This window comes from Muntiacus reevesi, chromosome 5 (assembly GCF_963930625.1).
Source record: "Muntiacus reevesi chromosome 5, mMunRee1.1, whole genome shotgun sequence".
In the NCBI taxonomy this organism is placed as follows: domain Eukaryota; kingdom Metazoa; phylum Chordata; class Mammalia; order Artiodactyla; family Cervidae; genus Muntiacus; species Muntiacus reevesi.
This window is the reverse complement of record NC_089253.1, coordinates 52877887-52897602: the sequence shown is the minus strand read 5'-3', so window position 1 is coordinate 52897602 and position 19716 is coordinate 52877887. Positions and strand designations below refer to the sequence as shown.

The following is a 19716-nucleotide window of genomic DNA, read 5'->3' as shown; positions in this document are numbered from 1 at the left end:
TGCCAATCAGCGCCCGCTTTCTATCGACCGATGGGGCCCGCAGCCAATAGGAACAGCTGATCCCGAGAGGCCAGGAATGAGGAGGAGGAGCTGGCGAAACCCTGGAGGTGTGACTAGCACCGTCGAGGCGTGGTCACAGAGTTAAACTCCTCCCCGGGAGGCCGAGCCCCACAGTAGAATGGAAGGGCGGGATTAAGATAGAACCAACAGCCAAACACACACTTCTGAGGGGAGGCGCGGCCGATTGGACCGGGGCAAGAGAGGCGGAGCGTTGCAGAGAATTCTAGCCAATGCAGAGTAGAGCGCGGCGGGGCCTGTGGAACGTCTGCCAATGAGAAGCGCGGTGGGCGAGCCTTGTTCTCTCACGGGGGCTAGGGGCGGGCCCGCCCAATCCTAGCGAGCGGGCCAATGAGATCGGAGGCGGGGCCAAGCTCTGCCAACCAACAAGCGGAGATTTATCTAGGCCCGTTACTGGGGTGGGGCGTTGGCGTTCCTGACCACTGAGATCGCCTCAGAGGCCGGCTCCCGAGCCTTCCAATGCGGGACGTGGGCTAACGCGAGTTCTCCCAATCGGTGCGCGGCGCCGGCCGATTCAAACTGACAGCGGGTTGGAAAGGCCGAGAGCGGAAGAGCGAGCAAAAAGCGACGTGTGCGGTGGCAGAGACCCCCCCCAACGCCGACCGAGCCCGCAAAGCGACCTCTGCCCCGCCCCGGCGACAGCCCCCTGCGCTCTGGAGCGGCCGCTCGGGAAAGACTTGAGGGATCGGCGGGAGCCACGAGGGAAAGCTGAGGGGAGGGAGACGCAGGAGGAGCGACGCGAGAGCCCGCATGCTGAGGGCTGGGGGCTGTGCCAGGAAAGAAGTGAAGCCGGGGTCTCGCGAACTGGCAGAGAGGAGGAGGGTCGCGGGAGGGTTAAGGGATAGCCAGGCTCGCCTGTGGGAGAAACTAAGGGGGTTTCTGAATCCTGAGGAGAGGAGAAAGATTTCCACAGAGGAGACGTGCGTAGGGAACCTTAGCCCCGTATCCGAGAGAGAGAGGAATCGGAGCGCTCCGAGCTAGGGGGCTTGAGTAGGAACCTGCGGATAAAAGAGCCTGTCAGCAGAAGCTACGGGAATTGCAAAAGAAACTAAAGAGCAGACGATCCTTCGAACTGGAGGAGAGGAAAACTGTAGAGAAGTTCTCCGAGACACCTTGCAGTTTGCCTGCTCCTCACTTCAAACTCCTCTCCCTTCCCCCCGAAAGTTAAAGAGAAAGCCAAGATTGTTGCTTCTCTGTTCCTACTCAATAAACATTACTTTTACCCTCGAACGGAAAAACAGAAAAGAACTCATATCCTTCTCAAGTTTCGGGCTTAGAAAAGCTCGAGGCCTCACAATTTGATTTTTAGCCTGGGGGAATCAAACTAGGGAGGGTATTGCTCCAAAATCCCACACCTCATCCTTCCGAGACGCCATGTCTACCAGCAGCTGTACTTTCAAGGACCGGCGCGTGTCCATCCTGTGTTGCAAATTCTGTAAACAAGTGCTCAGCTCTAGGGGAATGAAGGCTGTTTTGCTGGCTGACACTGAAATAGACCTTTTCTCTACAGACATCCCTCCTACCAAGTAAGTCATGCTAGTGGCGGGCAACGGTAGCCTTTAACTAAATGGGAAAAGTGTATGGCTTGAACCTCTCGCAGTCAACAAGGAGGTTATCATTTTGGAGTTTCAGCCACTCCCAACAGTCTGATGATCCCCTTGGAGTTTAACTAAGGGGGCAGACTGTCTGGACAAAGTCTGTGGTTTAACCAGAGTGGTCAGTCCTGATGTAATGTTTCTAGTTCAATTATAGTCATGTGATCCCTTAAGTTGAATCCCTGGCCCTACCCAACCATCCTCTCACTGGATCAAGTCCATGACTGAGATGCCAGGTAATTTAAGCAAGATTCTCAGTACTGCTGGAGAAGAGAGATCATTTAAGTTTTTTTGTTTTTATTCATAAACTTTTACTCCAAAAAACATCTCCTAGTTTTCTACCTTTTTTTTTTTTTTTTTGGCAGTGGGCATGCGGAATCAGATCAGTTGTCCACCTAATTCAATACTTTTTCCTTGTGATCTCCCTCATTCTGAATGAGCAAGACATACAGATCTTTATGGGATGAAATAGAGACAGCCCTAAAATAATCTGTCTCCCATAAGCCCTGCTTTAGATATTATGCATTTGTTTGCATACTTAAATCCTTTTAAATTCTGTTTTCAGCCACTACCCACTTTTGGGTGTAGAATTTTTAAGAATTTGCTTCCTATTTAGAAAAATAGCCACTTTATTTGATTTAAATATACTTTTTTCTAACCCAAAAAGGTACTTTCTATAGTCAACATGTATGTGCCTTTACATGGTTTTCAAGATTTTACTCTTTATTGAAACTTTGTCACAAAAGCAAAAGAGAAATTATCCAAAATATACATGGACAGCTCTTCTTTGGACACAGAGCCAGACGAAGCACACCAATAAACAAAATACTTTAAAATGAATTTCATGATGATGATAGAAACTTTTTAAAAAATTAAAAATACTCAAAGCTGTGAACTTTCCTCTCTTGAAATCTTATCTGCATTGGTTTGAGTGTGGTCATGCATAATGGCAAAGCCAAAGGCCCTCATTTAGTATAAAGATAAATGGATTATTATAACTACCTCTGTCTGTGTGTGTATGTGTTGCAAAAAGAGAAAGCACTAGACAATAAATCTGGATCCTACTATTGCAATATTTCAGTGATTTTTTGCTTTTTCTTTTCAGTAACACATACAGAAACAATAGTTTTAAATATTAACCCATTTGTCTTTGCACTAGTTATGGTAAGTATAGAATAGTTATAAGGAGGACTCACATATGTGAATTGTTAATATGACCAAGTCTTTCCTCTTTACTACTCTTCCATGTAGGGCTTACAATGGTGTTGGATTAATGTACTAAGATGTGTGTGAACTAATGAATGCATAAGATTTTTTGAATGGAAGATTTGTCATATTTATAGTGAGCTCACAAATATTTATTTACCCTTGCAACATATACTATAGTTCTCTTACAATTTCTCTTAGTGTCTCTTTCAGCTCTTTGAGTTTATAAAATTCATGCTAAATCACAATCCAAAGTACATATTGTGGCAAGGGTATGGAAAAATTGGAACCCTAGTGCACTGTTGGTAGGAACGTGAAATGATGCCACTACAGAGAAAATAACATGGCAATTCCTCAAAAACTTGAAAATAGATTTACCATATGATCCAACAATTCCATTTCTGAGTATATATCCAAAAGAATTTAGTGCAAGATCTAGAAGAAATATCTGCACACTCAAGTTCTTATTGTTCGCAATAATCAAGAGGTTGAAGCAGTCCAAATGTACAACAATGAATGAATAAACAATGTGATATATGCGTTAATGAAATATTATCCATCCTTTAAAAGGAAGGATATCCTGCCTCTTACATGCTACAACATGGATGGACCTTGAAGATGTTATGCTAAGAAAAATAAGTCAGTCACAAAAAGACAAATACTGTATTATTCCACTTATCTGTGGTATCTAAAGTAGTCAGATTCGTAGAAACAGAAAGTAGTATGGTGGTGGCCAGGTTCTGGGGGAAGAGGGAAATGAGGAATTGTTATTTAATTGGTATAGACTTTCAGTTTTGCAAGATGAAAAAACTTGTAGATTTGTTGCACAAAGAAAATGTGAATACACTTAACACTTATGAACTGTCCACTTAAAAATGGTTAAAATAGCAAATTTTACTTTATGTGTTTTTCACAACATTCTTTTAAAAGTACATTTGACTATCTCTAAACTTTTCCATCTAGTGCAGTAGACTTCATTGGAAGATGCTATTTCACTGAAATCTGCAAATGTAAACTGAAGGACATCGCATGTTTAAAATGGTAACGTGTGGCAATATTCCAAATAGCCCTGGGTTTGGGAGATGAATGTTGACACTGAAGCACAGAAAAAGGTTCAGTGAGCTGCATCAAGCAGTGGTAATCACCCATGCAGTGAACAGTTGAAAAACCGTTTGTTACTTAGAACTGTCTTTTGAAAGAGTTTTAATTCACTTTACATTTGTATATGACTTTACAATTTTTCAAAGTGCATTAACAAATACCTGCTTTAACTTTCAGAAAATGGCAGTGTAGTTTTGGGGGTGGGGGAAACACTTAGATTTACAGTAATAAAAGTCAGGTTTTAACCTTGGCCCTTTTCTTATTCCCTTGAGTAAATGTCTTAAACCTCTGAACCTCTGTTTCCTTATTTAATTTTTATCTCAAGAAGATACATATCTTAAGGTATCTTCTTAAGATAAAAATTAAAATATTTTTTATATTTACCTATAGAGTTGTTGGAAGATCAAGTGAATTATGAATGTTAGAAGGCTTGGTAAACTATAAATTACAACTCAGATGAAAGCTATTACTATAATTTTTTGAGAGGCAAACAGACTTGAGTATTATTAATCCTATGGGATTAAATCCTAGGGAAAAAACAGTTGAGATTTTCTCATTTAAATAGGATTTGGATTATAAATTTTGATCATTTGAATTAGCAAACTCTTTTTGTGTGGTCATGACTAATTTCTTTCATTCATTCATTTAAACTGTCTATTGAGGTCCTACCATGTGCTCATCATTGTTCTAGAGGCTGAAATTCAGCAATAAAGAAGACAAAATCAAAGACCTTTGAACATTATATTCTGGTAGGAAGGCAATCAATCAATCAATAAGATATTTAAATAAATAAGATCTTGGATAGGATGGGAAGTACTCCAAAGGAAATAATAATAATAAATGATAGATAATAATAAAGGTTGAGAGAGTGGGTAAGAGCTATTTTAGATAACATGGTCAGGGAAGGTAACACTAGAATTGAATCCTAAAAACTGAGCTAAGATGGAGCCAAAGGAAGAATGTTCTAGGCAGAGGGAACAGCCAAGGCAAGAAGAACATATCAACTAATAGAAAAGACGATGGCCAGTGTGGCTGAGACATTGTGAACATCAGATGAGAGAGTTTGGGTAGATTAGAGATGTACTCAGAATCCAGATAGCCTAGAGCAACACCATCCAATAGAAGTGTGCAAGCCACATATGTAATTTTAAAACTTTGAGTAACTTCTTTTTATTCTTTATTAAAAGTATTTTTATAAAGAAGAAAAGCATTCTTTATAAAAACAAATGAAATTTTTTTAAAAAATTTTATTGTTTTTAATTTATGTTTGGCTGCACTGGGCCTTCATTGCTGCACACAGGCTTTCTCTAGCTGCAGCAAGAGGGGCTACTCTCCAGTTGTGGTGTGCAGGCTTCTCGTTGTGGTGGCTTCTCTTGCTGTGGGGCACAGGCTCTGAGGCACACTGACTTTAGTAGTTTGAGCACTCAGGCTCAGCAGTTGGGGCTCATGAGCTCTAGAACACAGGCTAGGAGTTGTGGCTTGTGAGCTCTCGAGCGTGGCCTAGTAGTTGCAGCGCACAACTTAGTTGCCCCATAGCATGTGGAATCTTCTAGACCAGGGATCAAACCCATGTCTCCTGCATTAGCAGCTGGATTCTTAACCACTGGACTACCAAGGAAGTCCTGAAACTAATGTTATTGGATATTTTACTTAACCTAGTATATCCCAAGTATTATCATTTCAATATGTAACTAACATGAAAAATTATTAATGAAATGTTTTTACATTCTTATTTTTTATTCTTAGTCTATGAAATCAAGTTTATTTTTTATACTTCCAGCATATTTCAATTCAGGCTAGCCAATTCAAGTGCTCAGTAGCCACATTTTGGATAGCATAGATCTACACTTTGGTTTGGAGAAGGGATCGGCTACCCACTCCAGTATACTTGGGCTTCCCTTGTGGCTCAGCTGGTAAAGAATTCGCCTGCAATACAGGAGACCTAGGTTCGATCCCTGGATTGGGAAGATCCCCTGAGGGAGGGAAAGGTTACCCAGTCCAGTATTCTGGCCTGGAGAATTCCAAGGACTGTATAGTCCATGGGGTCCCAAAGAGTCAGCATGACTGAACAATTTTCACTTTCACTTTCAAACTTTGGTAGGAAAGGTCTTTGGGTTTTCAATTTTGGCCAATGGAAGGCCATTGAAGGAGTTTTAATAAGGGAGCAAAATGATCTGAGGTGTACCTTCAAGAATGTCAGCTCCATGAACACAAGGACTTTATTTCTAGCACCTAAAACAGTACCTGACATATAGTAGATGCTCTGTAAATATTAGCAGTATGAGTTGATGAATATGAATATGGGTGGTAATTAAAGCTGTAGAATTTATTCTTGTAATATAGCCTTACAAATAACTGTCAGTCTAATGCAAGAACAACTTTTTCTTTCATTCATTTGCCCTTCGAGAAGATTATGATTAGAAGACATGTTTTAGGTGGACTGGTACCTTTTATAGTATTTTTTGTAGGGCATCACAAAAATGACTGACTCACATTTCATAGGGTGGGAACAAGCTATAACAGGAATTTTTACAACTCAAGGTATAAGCAGTTCATGTTGTCATTTAAAAAACAAAACACTGCTAGCTAAAATGTTCCCTGTATATTCAGTCTATTTAAAGTGATCAGATAGGGAAGAAAAACCTATGGAAGAGTGAGGTATTTCAAATAAGAAGGATAACCCTGGAGACAGTAAAAGCTTCTGCAACTTTCTCTAGAAGCTGTGGATTTGCTTCATTTCTGAATTCCTTCAAAAAACACTGAGACTAAAATTAGAGCAGCCAGCTTGTGTTCAGTTTTCATGGGCTCATGCTGTCTTCCTACTCCTCCATCTGTTGAAACAGTTTTTAGGTGCTGGCATGGAGCTGGAACATATAAGAACCCAACTTACCATAGTCCTGGGGAGAGCAAAAACCTTTTATCCACACATTGGGGTTTATTTAATGTATTTTGTCTGTACAACCTATCAATTTTGGACTAATCACAAGCTTATGGCAACTAGAAACTAGCTTCTGAAGGGACAACGCATAAAATAATACTAACAAAGAAATTGAGAATATGTTACTATTATTTCATTTAAAGACTCTTTTCCCACTTGACAGTAGAGCTCTATTATCAGAGTAACTCCCATCCCAAAGATCCCAGCAAAGGAGGTTGTTAGGAGGAAATGAGATCTTTATATGGTCTGTCTATTTACATTAGCACATTAAAAGGTTTACATGGTCGGATATTACCTTGTATCTAATAATATTTACTTTCCTTTTTAGTGGGAACATTGTAGGTTATCATGTGATTGTTCCATGTTGTTCCTGCCTTCTTTCCTGCAACAACGGACACTTCTGGATGTTTCACAGCCAGGCAGTTTATGGTATTAACAGACTAGACTCTACTGGTAAGAAACAGTTTAATTCCTGTAACATTTATCTATCAGTATTTGAGTGAACCTCTCCATAGATCATTTCAGGATCCCATCTGAGACTTTCTCACCTGGGTTGTATCCACTAGAGTAGAACTTTGAAACTTTTATCCCAAACATTTACTTATGGAAACAAATAGGAGCCAAAACTCATTGCCTTTCTGTTTTCAACATCATATTTTAAGAGCCTCAAACTTGGCTGGATTTCTTGGTCTTTTAAAATTAATATTTTAATTGCTCTAAATTGCTGCTTTGATATATTATATGGCTCCAGAAAATTTTCGAATAATTTAGATTTGACAGCCAATTGTATTTACGTGTGTGTGTGTGTGTGTGTGTGTGTGTTTAAGAAAAGGGGAGGCTAGGGTCATTGGGAGCTGTGAGGAAGGATAAATAGGTAAACCATTTTTGGTAATGTTGCTTCAAGATAAAAATAGATATTTTGACATCTATTTTAATAAATTATGATGAATTTTAGTCAAGGAAAATATTTAATACCAATATGTTGAACTGATTATTTAGTAGAAAAATATACAACAAATTCTTAAACCATATCTACATAATACATTTTATATTGTCTGCAGCCTTTCAGTTTTGCTATAGGACACATGTTCTCAGTGTCTAATACCTGCTTAACACAACACACCAAGGTGACTTTTAGTGAGACTTTTTTAGTGGGAACTAAATTTTATAGAACTTTACTTTATGGAACAAGTTTAAATAATTTGACAGTCTAAGTTGGCACTAACATTCTCAGGTTTTTAAATGTATGTTTTAGTTTTCTTCAGAACTTAAAATATATTCTTTTTTTTTTTTTTTTTTTTTTTTAAGTATGATTTGCCTTCACAGACTATGAGATCTTGAGTTGTTAGCTAGGTTGTCAGGGTCTTTAAAGCTTTCAATTATGCTTGGGTTTTTATAGACTCTTTTTAAAAAAAATCACCTGACATCCATTTGTGACTCTCAACCCATCATTTGGAGGCCTTAATTTAAGGCTCTAGAATGTTAAGAAGGCCATTTTTGAGCGAAGACTTCTCTGAACTCCCCTAAGTGAGATATAGGCTCCTAATTTAGGCCTCCAGTTTTATATTTGTGTTGCTCATGGAACACATTAAAGGAAGTTTCTGCTTTGATACTGTTTTTCCTGCTTCATAGAATTCAAAACACAGGGTGGAGGTTTTTCAGTTTTGATTTACTTTTTAATATTGGTCAATTTTTCAAAGAGAAAAGCCCAGCATTCTTCCATTTGCATTGAATCTAATCCATGAGAAACAGATGTATCACAGGATTTCCTTCCTCCTTCTTAACAGAGAAAGGAAGGTGCTGCTTCTGTCAGATCCAGTCTCTCAGTTTATTTTTTCTCCTTTGAACCAATTGTGCTGAGCCACTCATGTCTCTGAGTTTTGACTCCAAGAATATCAAACTTCTCCTCTGTAACCCTAATATTATGATTTGAAGGAAGATTTTTCTAGATGCTTCATATAAAACAGAATTGCTCATGGCGTTGCAACTGTCCTTGAATCACCTGAATCAGCAACATCAAAGGAATCTGTACACAAGGTTTATAAAATTCTAGAATGTTTAGACTGAAAGGACCCCAGGGAGTCTATGTTCTAGGTTAGCCTTCACATGTAGACCTGATTTCCTGAGACTCTCTTGAGGGGGCTTGGGAAACCTCAGTTCAGATTCCCTGGAATTGACTGCTGCTGCTGCTGCTGCTAAGTCACTTCAGTCGTGTCCGACTCTGTGTGACCCCACAGACGGCAGCCCACCGGGCTCCCCTGTCCCTGGGATTCTCCAGGCAAGAACACTGGAGTGGGTTGCCATTTCCTTCTCCAACGCATAAAAGTGAAAAGTGAAAGTGAAGTCGCTTAGTCGTGTCTGACTCTTAGGGACCCCATGGACTGCAGCCCCCAGGCTCCTCCGTCCATGTGATTTTCCAGGCAAGAGGACTGGAGTGGGGTGCCATTGCCTTTTCCACTGGAATTGGCAAATGCCCTCAAACATATGTTGTGTTCAGCTCTCCATTTAGCTTTATGCATTCTAATTTTCCCTTAGATTTCAGCCTAGAGATTCCTTATATCCTGTTATCTGTTCAAAAGCAAAACATCATTCATTCTTGGGGGAGAAGAAGTGCTTTTATTGTAAATGATTCAAACATACAAACAATTATATAAAATAATATGATAAACATCATTATGCATCAAATAGATGCTAATTTCTTGCCTGGTTAAGTTCTAGTATCTCAACCAAGAGAGATAGTTAATTGTTTTCACTGTTTAACAATGTGGCAGTGCATATCCTTGTGCATGTCTCCTTGGGCACCTGTTCAAAATGGACGAGAAAAGGATGAGTGATGTGCTAAATTTAAGTTTGTATTTTTTTTAATTCTTACAATGGAATGTCCAACAGAAATAAAAAGAAATGAACTAAATAAGCTAAATCTACACATATGGACATAGACAGATCTCAAAAACATAATATTGAATGAAAAAAGCAAATTAGAAGAGATACATATAATACTATACTGTAAAAATTTAGATATACAAAATAATAATGTATATTGCCCGTGGTTATATACATTTGTAGTAAAAATAGTAAACACATCCATGGTATACTGTTAGTGGTGGAAACTGGATTCAAACCAAATCTCCAAACCCTGGCTCATTCCATTCCACCATGTGGCCACTATCTCAAGTCAGTATCAAAGTGTTACTCACTAAGTCATGTCTGACTCTTTGTCACTTCATGAACTGTAGCCCACTAGGCTACTCTGTCCATGGGATTTCCCAGGCAAGAATACTGGAGTGGGTTGCCATTCCCTTCTCCAGGGTATCTTCCCAGCTTAGGAATCAAACCTGGGTCTCCTGCTTTGCAGGCGTATTCTTTACCACCTGAGCCACCAGGAAAGCCCGCTGTGTAGTGTGGATATCCAGAGTTGCTGAGTCCTCCCTGAGTCCATACTGACAACTGGACAGTTGAGGTTTGCTTTCTTATTGGCTCTCGAAGATATCAGTTAATAATAGTATTTTTTTTCAACTTAGTGCTTTGAAGTTGTAATACAATGTGTGTGTGTGTGTGTTAGTCACTTGATCGTGTCTGACTCTTTGCGACCCCATGAACTATAGCTCACCAGGCTCCTCTGTCCTTGGAATTCTCCAGGTAAGAATACTGGAGTGGGTAGCCATTCCCTTCTCCAGGGGGTCTTCCCGACCTAGGGTTTGAACCCATGTCTCAAGTATTACAGGCGGATTCTTTACCATCTGAGCCACCAGGGAAGCCCAGTTCATATTATAACTGGCTCCAAAAGCCTGCTTTTTTTAACCAGAAGAAAGGCACCAGCAGCTCCATGCTTGTTGAGGAGATGGGGAAGCTTATTCAAGTCTTTCTGTGCATCCTCCAAAGAGACATTTAATCTAAAAAGATCTTATGAGATTTCCATTCTTAAAAGTCATTAAAATAGATTTGAAAATTACCAGTGATTATGACATAATGTAGCTGGAGGCAAGGTTTGAGTAAATCAACTCCTGAGATCTTTTTGAGTTCCAAGATTCTAGAATTCAAGTCCTTAATTAAAAGGTTTTAAAGAATGTTTATGTTCTAGATGTTAGATAGTTTTAATATCTAGGTATCAATCATGTTATTTGCAGTTCATTTTTTATTAGCTTTTCTCTTAACTGCTAACACTATAATTTCATATAAGAATGTTAATATAAAAGGTTTTATGTATCTTGTTCTGAGTTGTGACAGTAGTCAACACAAAATGATTTTATGACCATTTGTTTTCAGGTGTGAATTTCCTACTTTGGGGCAACTTGCCAGAGGTAGAAGAGAATACAGATGAAGACGTGTTAGATATCTCAGCAGAGGAGTGTATTAGATGACTACAGTTATGGTATATTCAATATGTAATATTATAACTTTTTCCTTTGTAAAAAATATATTAATGGACCAATTTAAAAATTGTTAGTAAGGATTTGTCAATGATTTCTTTTTTCGGAAGACAAAAATGGAGTATTTGTTGATTTATTTATTTGTTGTCTCAAATTAATTACTTGAGTTTATTGAACCACTGTAGTTCTTTTCTTCTACATCTGCTTCTACTTCTACCCTTTGTCTCTTCACCCCTCTTCCCAGTATAGATGTATTCTTAAATCCAGGTAGAAAAATCTTTTACATGTTGCTCTGCTATCTTCCAATCTGGGCGAGTTTTTCATACAGTTAGATGTCAGATGCCATTAATTTTACATTCTTGAATAAGGGGCATTAAATACCCACACCTTTATCACCTTGCTTATATCCATGCATAGTCCATGCATATAACCATGCATATAAGCATGTATATATATTTGAAGCACAGTTGGGAAGTAAAGCTTAGCAGGGAATTTTTAAAAATAAAAATTTGGTTTCCATGGGTACTGGTTATCACATGTTATATTGGCGATAAATATGTTAATATGGAGCAAGATTGTGAATCAGCAAATAAAACTCTAAAATGTATGGAGAAATCCTCTTGATTTCTCAGCCTGATGCTCGATAAATGAATTTGTCAGAAAATTTTCAATATGTACTATTTACTAATATTATTTATTTACATTCTTATAAAGTCATATGGATTTTGTATTGTGAAAGCCATTTAACCTCCATCTTTAAGAATTCCATTCTCTAGAGCTTTCTCTGTAAATAGAAAATTTTAGATTAATTGTCTCAGTCCCAACACTTAAATAGGAAAAAAATTAAAGAAGTGGTTTGCTGAAGTCATTGTACATTATAAAGGTTTTTTAAATTTTGCTTTGTTTAACTGTATTCGGAGCCACACAGGAATAGGAAAATGGGATAGTGTTGGTTTCTTGTATTACGAACTGCTAAAATCAATCTGTCACCTTAACTTATATTTCAACCAAAGGCATTTTGTCAGTAGTGATACCAAAACAGACCACGTTATGATTTTGTAAATAAAGTTTTGTTCTAAAAATATCCAGCCTTGTTTTAATTTTTTAATTTTATCCATATTTCTTACATAAAAATATAGACAAAAATATTTCTTATTGTAGCCTAAAAACATAAAGTATATAATATGTGGTAACATTTATTGCACGCTTACCATATAAGTGCTTTACACATTTAATTTACTTACCATTATTATTTCTTTTCTACTGATAAGACAGGTGAGACATAGAAAAGTTAAGAAGCTTGTTTAAGGTCACATAACCAGTCAGAGGTGTGGCCAGATTCAAACTCAGACAGCAGACTGACTCCAGAGCTCCTGTTCTTAATCTTTAAGCTGTTCCCTCTGAGCACCTTCAGACGTGAATCAGTTATGATTTTATTTAGCTGGGACACATGCTGGGTAACAACTACCTTGTTCTGTGCCCTAGGTGAGGACCTAGTGACTGATCAAGGCTGAAAAAACTCAACTGGGCCTTCAGGTAAAACTGACCTGTGGGCATTGCATAATCATTTGCTATATAAAGAGAAAAGATGCTTCAAGAAATGCTGTTACTAGCACTGGAAAACTTTTCCAAAATTCTTTCACCCTGACCATCAGCATTGACAGGTCACCAAAAGAACCAAAGAGATGAGTGTGGAACAATTTGGTTTTGGGGTTTTTTTTTCATTTAACCGAACCTCTCTTAAAGACTTTCTGGAACAAGGTGGCATAATGGATAAGATAAAAAAGTAAACTGATACTACATTATATACTACTTTAGTTAATTTATTTAATTAGAGAAGAAAAGTTTAATGCTAGAATTGAAAATGTGGCAAGTTTAGAATTCAACAGTGTTCATCTGGCTTCCCTTCTGCTCGTGCAGAAAGGCTATGGTTGACTGAGAGGCTCTTTGAAAAGCAAAGCAAGACAGTTTCACTGATTGAAGCAAAACCCAAATGCACTTTCACTCCAGCTGGAGAGTATTTCAAATTACTCAGCTACCTTTTGGCTTAACTGGGTTATGGGAGGGCCAGTTCTAAGCCAAAAGTGAATTAAAAATATTTTATCTAGAGAAATACATTCATGACACTTTTAAAAAATAAGAGTAAATTACATCCTCTCTGCTAAGACGGAAAAAAAGAATCTCATATGTGGATTTCACATACACTTTACAGACCTAACATAATTCCCAGGCCTAGAAAATTTGTTTACACTTTGGTCCTCTCCTATTAATAATATTTGCATCAATTCAACAAACCTGTATTATACTCATATGGTGTGCCAAGTATTGCAAATGACAGGCTAACCCTTGTGGAGTGTTCAGTATGTTTGAGAAAGGGTAGAACCTTATGAATCTACTTAATGAATGGGATGCTTAAAGTTCAATGACTTCATAAACAAAAGAATAATCATTCCGAGTAGTAGGAGAGAATAGAAGTTAAGAAATCTACAGAGAAAAAAACCACTTGATCCAGGCTTTGAAGCCCTTTAGGGGCTTGCCAGCTAGGATGAGAGTTCTGGGCAGAGAGCAGTGTAAATCAATGGACTGGGGTTTAAAAGTATCTGGTTTATTTGGTAAATTGTAAGTGGTTCCCTATGCCTTCCAAGAATTGTCAGTTCAGCTCAGTTCAGTCGTTCAGTCGTGTCTGACTCTTTGCGGCCCCATAGACTGCAGCCAGACTTCCCTGTCCATCACCAACTCCCGGAGTTTACTCAAATTCATGTCCATTGAGTCAGTGATGCCATCCAACCATCTCATCCTCTATCATCCCCTTCTCCTTCTACCTTCAATCTTGCCCAGCATCAGGGTTTTTTCTAGTATGTCAGTTCTTCACATCTGGTGGCCAAAGTATTAGAGCTTCAGCATCAGTCCTTCCAATGAATATTCAGGACTGACTTTCATTAGGATTGACTGGTTTGATCTCCTTGCAGTCCAAGGGACTCTTGAGAGTCTTCTCCAACACCACAGTTCAGAAGCATCAATTCTTCGGCGCTCAGCTTCCTTTATGGTCTAACTCTCACATCCATACATGACTACTGGAAAAACCACCTTCCTGGGTCAGGAAGATCCCCTGGAGAGGTGCATGGCAACCTACTCTAGTATTCTTACCTGGAGAATCCCATGGACAGAGGAGTCTGACAGGCTACAGTCCATAGGGTAACACAGAGTCAGTTCCTAGCTATCCTTTTTTTGATGCACTTAACGACCATGGAAATTATATTTGTTGCCTTTATTCTAAGAACATATATAAATCTTTAAACGCCCTGAATTTCCTCTCTTTCTTGAAACATCTGGTCTGCAGTGGGGCACTGCCTTTCTCCCCTCTTCCATCTTGTCATTCTTGGAAGCTTGACTCCCCTATGTTCTCCTATCTTGTCATTCTTGAAGTTCAAGGAAGGGGCAGTGAGTCATCAGCTCACCCACTATGACTTTTGTTTTTTTGCTCCTTTATCTTTTTTCTCAAGTCAGTTTCTCAAACTCAAAACCAGGTTCTGGTGATGCATCTTGGGTGGGGCCTAATCTTAAAGCCATAATGTTTTGAGTAATCCCTAACTCTAGAAACCAGGTCTTTAAATACTGCTAATCTAAGAAGTTTACCTTACAAAGAACTGCTCATTTGATCTCTGAGTCATATGTGACTGATAAAGAATAGCCTATATTACTTTTCTTTGGTGAAGGGGAAGTGATCATAATACATAAATCATGACATACAAAACAACTATTATTTACAACAAAAATGGGGAGTGGGAAAACATAGGAGAGCATATGGATCAAACAATCTTGCTTCAGTGAGGAATTGCTCGATGAAGGGTTTCTCTATTCTAACATTCATGCTTATAAAAGGAAATAGTTTCTTTTTCAGCCTTTCTTTTTTTTTTTTTACTTTAAAAGCAGCCTAAACCATAGTTTCTTTCTTGCCTGGTATTGAGTGTATGCCAAATCTACCCTAAACTGCACAGATGGAAAAAATTAGTCTATGTCTGTGGTACCTCTAGGGTTGAATATTTTTAGTACTTAAATCTTAGCTAAAGATTCTTTCTTCCAAGATTCTCTCATAGAATCATTTGATTATCATCCAATGGACAAACTTACTGAGATAAAAATTAATAATATCTGTGTTGCATATCCCTTTATATTTTATTGTGAGCATTCATACACAGTTTAATTTAATCCTCAGGATAATTGGGAGTTACATTTTAGAAATCAGGAAAGAAAACCTTGGTCTTAACACCCAGAGAGTTAGAAGAATTTAAACTAGAATCTTGATCTGCTCGTCTTAGTTTCAGATTCTTTCCTACCTCCCTAACCTGCCTTAAACCTGAGGTCTGTTTTTCCGTCACTAGCTATGAAACTTAGGACAAATTCTCTTTCACTTTAGCCTCAAAACCTAGCCACTTTTATTAGTTAGTTCATCCAACAAATATTTATTGAATACCTACTGTGGGCAAAATAGAAACTGAGAATCCAGAATGAAATCAGGCAAAATCTCTGCTCTTATGTGGAGCTAACATTTTGTTGAGGAAGAAGAGGAAAGTGAGTTAACATTTATTAAGGATTTACCATACACCAGGCACTGTTCTAAGGGTTTTACATGTAGCAACCCTAAGAGGTAGAGGATCTTCACCATACAGTTCAGGAAACTGAGGTGTGATGACATTAAAGAACTTGCCCAATGTCACACAGATAGTAAAGGACACCACTCTAAGATTTAGAAAAAGCCAGAATTAGTTAGCTGAATGACTGTGTTTCCCTTTTATTTTTTAATGTGGTTGTCTTCCATCTGAATAAAGTCAAGTTTTCCATCAGGAATCTTCCTATACACATCTTTTCCTTGGTAGGTTTTTTATTTAAGTTAGATGGCGACAATAGCATTTCCCTTTTCAGTAAGGGAGACTTGGTAAGCCTATAAATGAGAAGAATGCTAATCTTACACACTAGAGAGAAAGAAAAAAAACCTAGGCAAAACTATTAATTTCCAGCATTTCTAATCTAGAAACAAAGTCTTCTTCATTAATCCAGATTTTTATCTTACGAGCAACAAAATATCACTAGAGAGTAAATACTTGGTCTCTACACTTTTTTATGTCTCAAATACTTCATAATAGAAAAGTGAATTAAAGGACCACCTTTTGCAAATTGTTCTGGTCTCACCGTTCCTTACATGCTTGCATTTAAAATCTTTTTATATGGAATTTCAGAAGCAGTCTTGCCTCAGATGAGCACTACTGGATCTTCATAACAAGATTAAGTATTTGTTATGAGAGGAGCAAAAACAGGTATCAAATCCATAGTCAAATTTTGACTTTTGAGACTTGTAGAACAGTGGATTGACAAATATCTAAAGATTAATTGGATCTGCCGAATATGGGTACCTTTGAAGTTTGCCCACCAGAATTCATATCTTCACCTCCATTCACGCAACCTACTCCCTTTGGAAAGGAGCCCATGGTAAAAGTAGGCATATGGGAATGATTCACTTGGGGAAAACTGTACCCAGAATATCAAAACAGTTTGCTTTCTATCTCTTATCCCTGCCATAATTTTTCTACCCAAAGGAACCCCCTGCTATTATGTCTGTGACACCTGAAAAGCTTTCTGGAGATTGCTCATGTGGGGGTGGATTTCCAGGCTGTTCCATGGTATTTTAAAAAATGTTTTTTGGAGAAAAATATTCTCAAAGACTGGAACATTGCCTTGTCTTATCAAAATTGCTCTGTATCTTGTTCATAAATACGTTAAAACATTGAACTACAGATGGGATTCAGTAGAAGACATACTGAGTTAATTTCCTTTGCATGATGTTACCCAGAGAATCAAGCTGTCAGTATCCTGAAGAACAAGCCCTCAAAGAGAGATGGTGGCAAAGGCCATGCGAAGCAGGAAAGATGGAAGAGCTTGCCCTTCCAAAATTTCTTTCCTTCCTCTCAAATTCATCTTTTTGATGAAAATTTATTATATAAGAAACCTAATGTGTTTGACTCAAGATAATTGCACAGTGATAGTCAAATCGGCAAGTACCAGAAAGAAAAAAATCTTGAAATATAAATCTTTCTTGGGACTTCTTTGTCAGTCCAGTGGTTAAGACTTCTTCCAGTACACGGGATGTGGGTTCAATCCCTGGGTGGTACCTGAGATCCCGTATGTCCTATGGCCAAAAAACCAAAACATGAAACAGAAACAATATTGTAACAAATTAAATAAAGACTTTAAAATGGTGCACAAAAAAATCTTGAAAAGAAAATAAGTATTTCTTCATACTCCAGCATATATTCACAAAAAGGAATGACAGAAACAGGGTTTTAGATGTACAGAATGTCATAATTTAGTCTAACTAGTGACAATCATTTCTAAATGATGTCTCTCCTTTATCAAATTTTAGTTCAATTATTTAACAAATATTTACAACCATCCCTTAAGTGCAGGTATTATAGTAGGTGCTATAATAGAAAACAAAACATTTTTTAAAATTCTTCCTTTTGTGCCTTTCAGCGTGAAAAGGCTAAAAAGGCTAAAAAGCTAAAAATTACATTTTGCAGACTCTTCTGTCTCTAGAAATTCAAATATAACTTACTTTTTGCTAGTCATATGCATTTGCACAAGTCTTGAATTCAGAACTAACTTAAGTGGGGAAAAGGCAATGACAGCACATTAATTATTCATTTTGCTAATGTAAAATGACTGTGATTTAGCTCTGCAGCCAGCCGATCTGTAGCAACTTCCCGATGCCCAGATCATGGCTAAGGTAGTGTGTTTCTGGAATCAGAAAGTGGTTGATGACTTCCTGACTCTTAGATTATGGCAGAAGTAGCATTTCCCCTGGCAGGCCAGTTCTGCAGTATTATTCTGGGAGTCATTCCTAGAGGCCTAGCCTAGAGCATACCTCTACAGCCCTTCAAAGGTTTTATAAGTCTAAACTTCACTGACAATTCAGTTATTTTTGTTGTGTAATGTACGCCCCCCAAACATAAGTTGGTTGGGCACTTCTACTATTTCCCTTGAGCTCACATGTGTGGTTGTATGTAGCTGTCAGCTCTGCTGGGCTGGAAGGCCCTAGATGGCCTCCTTTCCATGTCTGGGATTTTGGTAGGGATGCTGAGAAGTCTGAGCCCTCTCGCTTCATGTGCATTTCCATCTTTCAGTAATTTAGCTTAAGCTGCTTTATGTGAAAGCATGATAAAGCATTTTACCAAGATTGTAAAAATGGAAGCTGCAAAAAACTCTTATGGTTAGGTCTGGGAGTCATACAACATCACTGCTGCCTCATTTGGCCAAAGTTAATCAGAGGGCTAGCCCAGATTTAAGGGAAAGGAAATATAGACTTCATTTCCTTTTGGGAGTTGTGACAAAGTCGCATTGCAAAAAGGTATATAGGATGGGAAGGATTTCTGTAGCATGAATCTACCACAATTACGTTAAATCCCTTTCTGCTTCAGTTAACTAGATTGGCTTCTGTTATTTGCAACGGAACTCTGATTGATACAGGAAACTGATACAGCAGAGAGACCAAATAGGAGGCTGCTGTAGTAACTCATGGAATAGAGGAAGATCTGGAGCATATTTAAAAGAGCTCACAGGATTAGAAGTGAGCATGAGAAAGTGAGAAAGATTGAAGGACAGAATCAAGAATTTGTGATCTCAGTTACTGAGATGAGAAAGAATGAATCCAGAGAGAAAATTAAGAGTTTGGTTTTTAATATGAAGAGGTGTGGGCTGCAGATACAAATTTGAGAACTATTTGCCTATAAAAACTTTTAAAAGCATGAGGCTTGATGCACTTGAGGGAGTAAGTGTAGACAGAGAAGAGATCGAGCCTTGGAACAGCAATGTTCAGACAAAGGGAAGGTGAGTAGAATCCATTTTTAGTGCATATTGGAGTCCCAGGAGACACTTGTTAACAATGTAGACTCCAGGGCCTAGTGCCATTGATTCTGATTCAGAACACGTAAGGAGGTCTGGCAATCTATGTTGCTGACAAGTTTTTTAGGTCATTCTGAAGTGGGTAATTTGTGAGTTCCCTTTGAAAAACACTGAAATAGACTACCATCGATCCAAGAAAGCATTTTATAGGTCCTTAAAATTAAAAAATACTTCTTTCTTCCTCCCCACTTTCTCTTAAGGATCCTACAGGAAAGACTTGTGAGATGCTAACAGGGAAAGTTGGGCCTTCTCTTTTTCCTAGTTGTCTTTTACAGGGTGGTTAAAAGTGAACTGAACTCCTGCTAGGAAAAGGAGAGAGGATATAGGCTTAAAAACAGTGTCTGCCCTTCAAGAGATGTATATTCTCCTTTAAATATTTAATTCGATGCCCAATGATAACGCTTGATGAAGCAAAACCAAAAGCAAAGTCAATATTTATTAGTCCCCTAATTATAAGTAGCAAACACTCCTT

The 19716-nt window shown here is 38.2% G+C and overlaps 1 protein-coding gene across 2 annotated transcripts; it reads left to right on the top strand.

The window, feature by feature from the left end:
- Positions 1–488: 488 nt before the first annotated feature.
- FAM72A (family with sequence similarity 72 member A) lies at positions 489–12366 on the top strand. Of its 2 annotated transcripts, XM_065938275.1 has the most exons (4): positions 560–1604; positions 3843–3920; positions 7247–7371; positions 11185–12366. In XM_065938275.1, the coding sequence occupies exons 1-4, from the start codon at positions 1453–1455 to the stop codon at positions 11277–11279; spliced, it is 450 nt and encodes a 149-aa protein (XP_065794347.1). In that variant the 5' UTR covers positions 560–1452; the 3' UTR covers positions 11280–12366. The 2 variants fall into 2 exon arrangements, with proteins under 2 accessions (XP_065794348.1, XP_065794347.1); XM_065938276.1 differs by lacking the exon at positions 7247–7371 and having other exon boundaries at positions 489–1604.
- Positions 12367–19716: the final 7350 nt, after the last annotated feature.